Genomic DNA, 9593 nt, shown 5'->3' with positions numbered 1-9593 from the left:
CCTTAAAAAAAATTCTGTTTGTTTTCAGGATACGTCATGTTTTATGATTTTATCATTTGAGATATAACTATCATTGAAAATTCACACAATAAATACACATCTTTATAGATTTTATTTACTATCCTTGATATTTCAGTTTATAACCTCATCAACTGACCTTGTTATGTTGGTGTTTGCTCTGCTCGCTCCTGGTTTGACAGCAACTGTTGGAAAAATAATTTATAAACAGCCAGTTAACAGATAGGTCAGTTCTACCTGTATTACCAGAATTCCTAATAAGAGGCCCATTGGCATTGACAGTCACATAAGTTTTGAAATATTTCTGTCAATCTGATCCTTTTTGCCGCGCTAATCTTTCAGCTAGAATTGCTAGTTGTATTTCAACACCAAATCCAACAAATGATAGTTAAAAATATGATTTCCCTATATGAATTATAGTAAAGCTTAACCCTTCTCAAGGGGCAAACGACAAACGTGCGAGTCCAGGGTAATGAAAAACATAATTTGGGTAAAGCACCCTTCCATCTATGACTTGATTCTACCTTATTTGGGTCTTCGTTGAGGAGATGTTTAAAATTTCAGTTAATTTTACCCTTTTGGCCCCTCCCATCACCCAAGGGTTTCAGTCAGGGCCAACATGTCCATACCATCAAAATTTTGATAAAGCACCTTAAGACCCTTCCATCTATGACTTGATTTTACCTTATTTGGGTCTTGAGGAGAAGATTTTTGAAATTTCACCCAGATGTAATATACAAATGTATACTTACACACTTTAAGTTTTACAACATCGCCATCTGCTGATTTTCCATTGGCTTCTGCCGTGCATTGGTAGTAACCTTCATCCACTGGTTTGTTTGGGTTTCTTATCACAAGTGTTGGCACTTCCACACTATAAAAGTATTTATGATTGTCAACGACAACTCTTTTCTCTGGTGGTGATCTTTTGTCTCTTTTCCATTCAATACTGTTTGGTACAGGATCCACTTTACAGTCTATGAATGCTGCTTCAGAATCTTCCTGTGTCTCAATTATTTGCTTATGCGTCGAAATAGCCAATTTTTTTGCTAAAAGTAAAATCAAACATTTGTAAAATACCAAAATAACTGCTGCAATTTTGACTAAAAACTATACATGCTTGAGTATAAACTTAACAACTAAATGCAGAACCAAAACAGGTTATGGACAAAACAAAGACCCAATGGGCCTGAATCGCTCACCTGCTATCAAGTGATCCTTTTTATACATTAACGTAATTAAGAAAATGTGTATCACACACCAGACATAAGATATCTGGGCCACGCTGTTATTTGTAAAGGTGTCTTTTAAATATTCTGACCAGTTCAAGTCTTCCAAACTTAAATCATGGACAAAGTCATTCATTTGAACAAACTTCCTAGTCCTTCATCAGAGCATGCTACAAGCCAAATATCAGGGGCCGGTTGTTCGAACGTTCATTAAAAAATAATTATGAATTTAACCTTCATTAAACTTTTATTAAATGTCATGACGTCATTTGCAAAGTTATGATGTGTCACAAACGTTCATTAACGCTAATCAATGATTCACGGCTCACTAAAGCTTAATTAAATCACAGATATTTAAAGATGGTTGGGGGCATCATTAAACCATCATTACTGGAAATGGCGATGAATATTATGTTTTATGTACTTAGAAGACGGCACAGTCAGCTATCCCATCGAAATTTTTGTCTGATGATTATACCGAAAACGAAGTCTGAGCGAGATACCGGTTTTGTCCAGAAGCGATCGTTTTTAACCGTAGATTTAGTAAGAGATTAAATGGAGAGACTTATGAATAGGAGCAAAATATAGGTAACATCACTAAAGTGGTAACTCTGTTTTACTTATATAGTCAGTAAGGAAATACACATGTGTTTCCTTTCATTACTTCTATGTTAACGAAAAAAATATAATGTGACATTGGTGCATATCGATGAAGGAAATACGAATATGAATTAGTATCGGTACTTCAGTATGGCAAATAGGTATAACGGAATGCTGTTTCCAGTGTTGTTCGGTTTGAGTCATGATAGGACATGGATGGTCATCAAAACATCACGCATGTGGGTTAATGTTGCATTTATAATTAAAAAGAACAAAAAACGTCATGTTTTAATATAAATTCAATATTTAATGATTTTCCGGTTAGTTCTGTTTGTTTTTTTGATCGGATTTTAATGTTAGGTGTCCAACGTCTTTATCGGGATGTTTTCGTCGTTCCTCGTGTTCTCGCGTGGTCACGTGACCGGCACGAAGGACTACATTAACACTTGGTCGGTAAATATGGCCAGAGCACCCGACCAACGTATATTGTCGTACAAACAAATATGATACACTTATTCATCGTGCTAAGAAACCGAGAAAAAGTGCTGTACATTCTTCTATTTATTCAAGTATGGTTACATAACGGCGTTATAAACTGGTGTTAATTGGAGAAGTGCCGATTAATTGACTACTTTTTAAGTAATTTTGACGATGTTTGTCATTTTCGTAAGAATGTATAGCACTTTTCGTTGTTCTCATACAATTACCTTCACGCTCTTACCTGTTTCATAAGTATTGATTTAGGGTAGTCGGGTGCTCTAGGACGATTCATAGAGCAAGTGTTAATGTTCATTCTCCAATATTGGAACTCTTCAGTGTTTTAAGTATCGAAATCGGCGTATAGAAACGAACAAACGTTAATAAACGAATGCAATGGATCGTAATAAATTCAATTAATTAACTACAGATGATTTCCAAAGACATAAGGTATAGTTAGAAGTTTTCGGCTGTACACGTGCAAGTTTGTTAATTCGTCACTGTGATGAAACCACCGTCCTCGTCGTTGCCATGACAGCCGATCGAAGCTGCGATCACGAATGCACTGACAAAGTGAAAGTTGAAGTATTTTTCGGAACATGCGGTTTAAACTTAAAATTACATTCACACCTCATATTGATTGGGGTTGTTTAATCCTACCTGATCAATTGAATTATCAGAAAACTAACAAAAACACTAAAAAACACAGAATGAAGCCTTCGTGTCAGGCAGTGCAGACACAACGCGGGATCTGTAAACAATGTGACGTCATTGGAATGTACAAGTTGCAACAATGTACAACAATGTATATTTTACATGAATACACTACTGAGCAACAAAACGGGACGCAACATTAACCCACATGCGCATGGGTATGGTTTCAACAGTTATGTTCCGCATATTTCAAAGTATAAAACTGACTCTCTTCCTATGTCACAATTCACATACATTTCTAAAAATTTTAATAATTATGTGAATTTATACCTTTTGAATCTTCGGAGACCAATGTTTCAAAAAACATTCAATTGATGACTTTCACACTCTCTTTTTGCCAAATATTGAACCTTTGTAAGTATTATGGAGAGGGCTTTCATAATCTTGTTATGACTTGTGCCCAGTCCTTTTTGCTGGGACAATAAAAATATGTTTAAATCAATACAAAACAGGAAGGTACATTACAAAGTGTAGCAACATAATAGCAAATGCATCACGTTAGGACCGGCGCTCTTTCGAATATCTTCCCATGCAGTTTTCACATTTAGCATGATAATGAAGATTATAGCATTTGGAAACTACAACCACTAGCTAGTATCCATGTATTGTTTTTTCTGGAACACGGATTCGTATTCAGGCTCCGACTCAGAACGAGCCGACTTTTGTCAATCGGGAGGGATACCATTCCATCAGTTACGTTCAGGCAATATGTGACAATGAATGTATACAGACCAAACAAAATATCTTGTAACACTGAACGAAATCATGTTTTTAAAACATTTTCTCGTCAATGAGGCAAGCTTACAATATTATTTTGTGAAAATGGAAATCATTAAGATATTAAATTATATCTTAACAGAATAATCGTATTCTAGGGTGGTCGGGTAGCAAAGTGGATATCGCACTCGTTCGATTCCCCGATCGGACGTGAAAAGGGTAAATAGGGCTACCTGCCCTTCCTGACTATGTACTTTCCTACGTATACTCCCGTCTCCTCCCACATAAGACACCTCCGTGATTCTATCCGGGCCAACAAGAGTGCTTAATATATATATGTTATATAACCTGTTTCGTTATGTTTCTAAAATAACTAAAGCTTAAATAACCTAATTTCCTATATCCATTAACGGTTGTATCATTAAAACATTACACGAACATAATGTATTTATTATTGTCATTGGTTTACAGGAAAATTCACAAACATATGGTCGTTAAATGACTGAGTATTTTTTTCCTCTTGCCATCTTTGTAGCTTACATGTTTCCAGGATGTTTACGCATATTGCATTGTGGGAAGAGGGAATTCCCACAGTTAATGATGGTTTAATTGTGGATCCGTCATTTAGTCTTCATTAAACCTTAATGTGTTAATGATCCCTTAAATGACCTTTCCAACAACACATTTTTTAATGATTCATTAACTAATCTATCATTAGAGATTTAATGAATCATTTTAAGGCTTAATGATACTTTAATGATGGTTTAATTTAATGAACGTTCGAACAACCGGCCCCAGGTCTCTTGGCCTTTTGGTTATTGAGAAGAAGTCATGGAAATATTTTAGTCTGTTGGACCCCTGTGACCTTGAATGAAGGTCAAGGTCATCCATTTGAACATACTTGGTAGCCCTTGTAACATTGAAAATGGACCCCCGTTGGTTATCTTGGTTATCTAAAAGAAGACGGTTAAAGATTTTAGCCTTTTTTGATCTCTGTGATCGTGAATGAAGGTTAAGGTCATTCATTTGAACAATTTTGGTAACCTATCAACCCGGCATGCTTCAGGCCCAATATCATGTCTCTGGGCCTCTTGGTTATTGAAAAGAAGTTACTGTATTTGGGGATACTTTGGAGGTGGTTATATTTTGGATTATTAGGGGCCTGGGGTGAATGAACCAACATTAAACACACCAAAATTTCATGAAAAAAAATTGTCGGAACAAAAGCCGGATTATAGCAACCGTCTTTCCGTTCATTTACTACATACCCATTACTAGCTTGCACGGTCCGTGTTGATGTGTGTTGGAATATTGTTTTTTGATAAAAACACGTCAATAAAGGTATGTTTTCATCTAAATGTGTCATACATTTCATTCGTGTCATACATTTCATTCAGGTTGCTTTCATATTGATTGTTGTATTAGCTGTGTTCAAGGATAAGTCGCGTCTCAATCAATCGATTAACTTGTGGAACTTACAAAGCGACGACTACATGTTTTCCTGTGCAACTAGGTGAGAGTGTTCTCAAATACCTTTTCAAACAAAGGCTATATCTCAGGTAGGTGATCAAATCTTGTCACTTAGCCACAGAGCTTTTAATCACCGTGTACACGTGTCCATGCGACATGGCTTCTACTAAATATGTAGACTTTCGTAGCGTAATGAACAACATATCAATTACATAACTACAGGAAAGTGCCAAAATTTAACACACATGTTGGTAAACGCCATAATTTGATGCACCAAAATTTAACCACCCATTTTAAGCAAAAACCGTCTTGGCGACGCTAAAATATTCTAAAGTACGGTATTTGAAAATTTGAGCCTATTTGATCCCTATGGCCTTGAACGTCTGTCAAAGTCATTCTTTTGACAAACTTTGTAGGCATTCAACCCAGCATGCTACAGACCCAATATCAATTCCAAGTGCCTCTTGGTTATTGAGAAGTTGGTTAAAGATTTTAGTCTTTTTGACTCTTGTGACATTGTATGAAGGTCAAGGTCATTCATTTGAACAAACTTGGTAGTCCATCATTCCAGCATGCTACAGACCTAATAACAGGTATCTGGGTCTCTTGGTTATTGAGAAGAAGTTATTTAAACATTTTAGACTATTTGACCCCTGTGAGCTTGAATGTCGGTCAAGGTCATTCATTGGAACAAAAATGGTGGCCCTTCACATCAGAATGCTACAGACCCAATATCAACTCCCTGGGCCTCTTGGTTATTGAGAAGTCCTTTGAAGATTTGTTTGCCTATATGACCTTTGAGATCTGGAATGCAGGTCAAGGTCATTCATTTCATAAAAACCTGCCCATGAAAAAAGCCCTTTATCCCAGGATACCACAGACCCAATATCAAGTTTCTGGGCCCCCTGGTTATTAAGAAGAAGTTGTTTAAATATTTTAGCCTAATTGGCCCCTGTGACCTTGAATGTTGGTCAAGGTCATTCAATTGAACAAACTTGATTGCCCTTTATCCAAGCATGGTACATGTTACTCCTACACGTATATGAGGTCTTATTCCACCTGATTACATTGGTGGATATTGCGACCTCATATCCCCTCAGCGTGTTTTTCTTGTAGCTGCCAGTGCCCTGATTCTAGGGCGCGACAAAAAAGTGTCATAAACCATCTAAAACGATAATTCATGTTAACAAGTATGTGTACGCTTACTTGTTGATGAAGTATCAATCCATTTATGCACAAACTGTCGATGGACACCTCTTAAATATAATTATATCCACAATAATTCACTTGCAACCTGCTGTGTTCAAATATTGGGTCACTAAAACAACTTTGCTGTTCCGGTTATTATAAAATACAGATTACAAATAAAACGGATAGCGTAACGTTATATTTTCACAGCGTTTCGTTTGTTTCGTCTATATCAACTCCAAATTTGGATAAACCGGAAATAACCTCGAGAGGTCACAATCAAAACAAGTATGGCGGTATATACAAATGGGACATACGCTTAAACGACAAAAGAGGCTAATAATCACTGATCTTGGATATAGATATGGACGCACGTTGTGTAACTTTGTGTATTTATGATAGATAAATAGAATAAGGTAAGTCAGATCATATGAAATGTGAGTAAACATAACTTTAAAACGACTTTAATTAGGTGGGTCACAGCAACAGGTTTTATGTGCGGTGGTGATTAGAGGTTACATGACAGCCTGTCAAAAGTTTCCTGTCGTGTAAACCTCTAATATTATTGGAGTAGCTACATGTCTGATATAAGTCCCAGGGCCTCTTGGTTATTGAGAAGTCGTTTGATAAGTTTTAGCCTATTTGATCCCACTGACCTTGAATACAGGTCAAGGTCATTCATTTGAACAAGCTTCTTAGCCATTTACCCCAGCATGCTACATGACCAATATCAAGTCTCTGTGCGTTATGATTATTGACAACGGACGGTCAGACGACGGACGCCACACATTCAGGTAGGTGGGCCAAAAAATAAAACATTTCAGAAATGTATTTTAACAAATTTCCGTTAAACCAGATTAAACTCTTCAAGCATGGTTTGTCAGTTAGTTAGGATATGTAACAGATTCCCAATGTCCGGTCTAGATATCTGATGTAAAATCTGACACAGGTCTCACTGTCATGTGTATATAGAGATGTCTTATACACAATCTGACCAAGGTTTCACTGTCTTGTGTATATCTATATAGATGTCTTATACACAATCTGACACAGGTCTCACTGTCTTGTGTATATCTATATAGATGTCTTATACACAATCTGACACAGGTCTCACTGTCTTGTGTGTATCTATATAGATGTCTTATACACAATCTGACACAGGTCTCACTGTCCTGTGTATATCTATATAGATGTCTTATACACAATCTGACACAGCTAGGTCTCACTGTCTTGTGTATATCTATATAGATGTCTTATACACAATCTGACACAGATCTCACTGTCTTGTTTATATCTATATAGATGTCTTATACACAATCTGACAAAGGTCTCACTGTCTTAAGTATATCTATATAGATGTCTTATACACAATCTGACACAGATCTCACTGTCTTGTTTATATCTATATAGATGTCTTATACACAATCTGACAAAGGTCTCACTGTCTTAAGTATATCTATATAGATGTCTTATACACAATCTTATATCAATTCATTATGTTTATAATTCATATACTGCTTTTTTGACGTCATATCGAACATCAACAATAACAAAGATAAACATAAGGCTTTATCCTTCTCACTACCAACCTCTAATCTGGTTTCCATCTCTTTCGGTTCCAGGTTTCTTTGCTGCCGGTGGTCCTGTAAATAAATGAATGGTTATATACCAGAAAAAACACTTATAGACAACCAAAGTTTCATTAATCAGCTTTGAGCCTTTGACACCATCAGGTACCAAACTGTTCCAACCAGACATGCATCAAATAATAATCATTTTTGATATCAGAGGGAGCTTGGCGCCTACCATTGAATGCTATTTGGTTCTATTTAAGACTGATGTTTTCTATATCTATTCCTTCTTCCCTTATAATAATCTAAAGATCTAGAAGAATGTTTTGAGAAATATAGATAATAAACTTCAATTGTCAAAATCAAAGATAACTGCCATTTTCTCCTGATCAGATTCAAAAGTGAATGAACACTAGGGACCAAGGGGAACCTAATGTGACATAGTTTTCAAGAAAAAGTGATAACAAACTTCAATTCTCAAAATCTAAGATGGCGATGTTGGCTATTTGTTTTATAATCAAACTCAAAATATATCAGCACAACAAAACAGGGGTAACTTTTGAGAAATATCCCTTGAGTAGTTTTCAAGAACTGTAAGCTGACGGCTAATTTTAATATCCCCATTACCCCTTATTTGTGGCCATGCTAACCAAATGACATATATTGTTTAGAGGCCTCTTGTTTCTATAATACAGAATAATCTGTATATAGTAATATGGTTATCATGACAACTAACACTGTTGCGATTAATCTGATTGGTGATCGTACGAAGTCATAATGAGGTATGCGCTATTGTTGTGTACAATGAGACATCAATCAGCTGTTATACCATTGGGTACCAAAGTGTTACACACAGAAACTGATCACCTCTGATACAATATTACAAGGACAGATCATGGCTTAATTATTCTCCAGCTGAAACTGAAACTTAAAAGAACATGATATATTATTTGCTTTCTTCGCCAAGATTGATACAAAGTCTGGAAAAAATGAGACAATGTTCAAAAAAATTAGAAATTTCAATTGAAAGTGGCTTGATCAGTGTTGACGAGAGTTACAGTACGTGTCACAAGCCATTAGGTATATCATTGAATGGCTTATCACAACCAAGTTTGTGGGAATATTCATTTATTCCTGAAGAAAATTTCATATTTAATAACAAGTAAATTAGATGAGACTAACCTTCAGACAGGAGTGCTTTTATCTTGATTGAAGTCTCATTAACAACCCCGGCTGCTTCAACATCAACTTTACGAAGTGCGTAATAGAGTTCCTCAAAGGAGCCTCTCATACGATCAATTTTTCCTTTTGCCCTCAGCTTATCAAGTATTTGTCCAATATATAAAATGTCGTCACCATTGAGTTCATCAGGTAACAATGGGTCTAGTGCTGTCAAAAGTTTCAGCCAGGTCAATTTCTTATCTGGGCTAATCCTCTCACTCAGATGTATCACCATATCAGAATATAATATTCTGATTTTGTACTTCTGATCATCATCAGCTTGGGACGTCTGTTTGAATGAAAAAAGGTTTAGTCAGTTGAAGACATCTGTAGAAATGACAAACAGAGGGATTAGTATTTGACGCAGCTGACAGCTTGAATGAACAAG

The 9593-nt window shown here is 36.1% G+C and overlaps 1 protein-coding gene across 1 annotated transcript; it reads right to left on the bottom strand.

The window, feature by feature from the left end:
- Positions 1 to 325: 325 nt before the first annotated feature.
- LOC117320958 lies at positions 326 to 9494 on the bottom strand (the record flags this gene model as incomplete). The annotated part of the gene is made up of 4 exons (XM_033875444.1): positions 326 to 369; positions 771 to 1067; positions 8003 to 8056; positions 9167 to 9494. Coding segments are annotated over 4 exons (723 nt in total), but the record flags the coding sequence as incomplete, so codon positions are not given.
- Positions 9495 to 9593: the final 99 nt, after the last annotated feature.

This window comes from Pecten maximus, unplaced genomic scaffold (assembly GCF_902652985.1).
Source record: "Pecten maximus unplaced genomic scaffold, xPecMax1.1, whole genome shotgun sequence".
Taxonomy (NCBI): domain Eukaryota; kingdom Metazoa; phylum Mollusca; class Bivalvia; order Pectinida; family Pectinidae; genus Pecten; species Pecten maximus.
The sequence above is the reverse complement of the archived record's forward strand: the minus strand, read 5'-3'. Positions and strand labels throughout refer to the sequence as shown.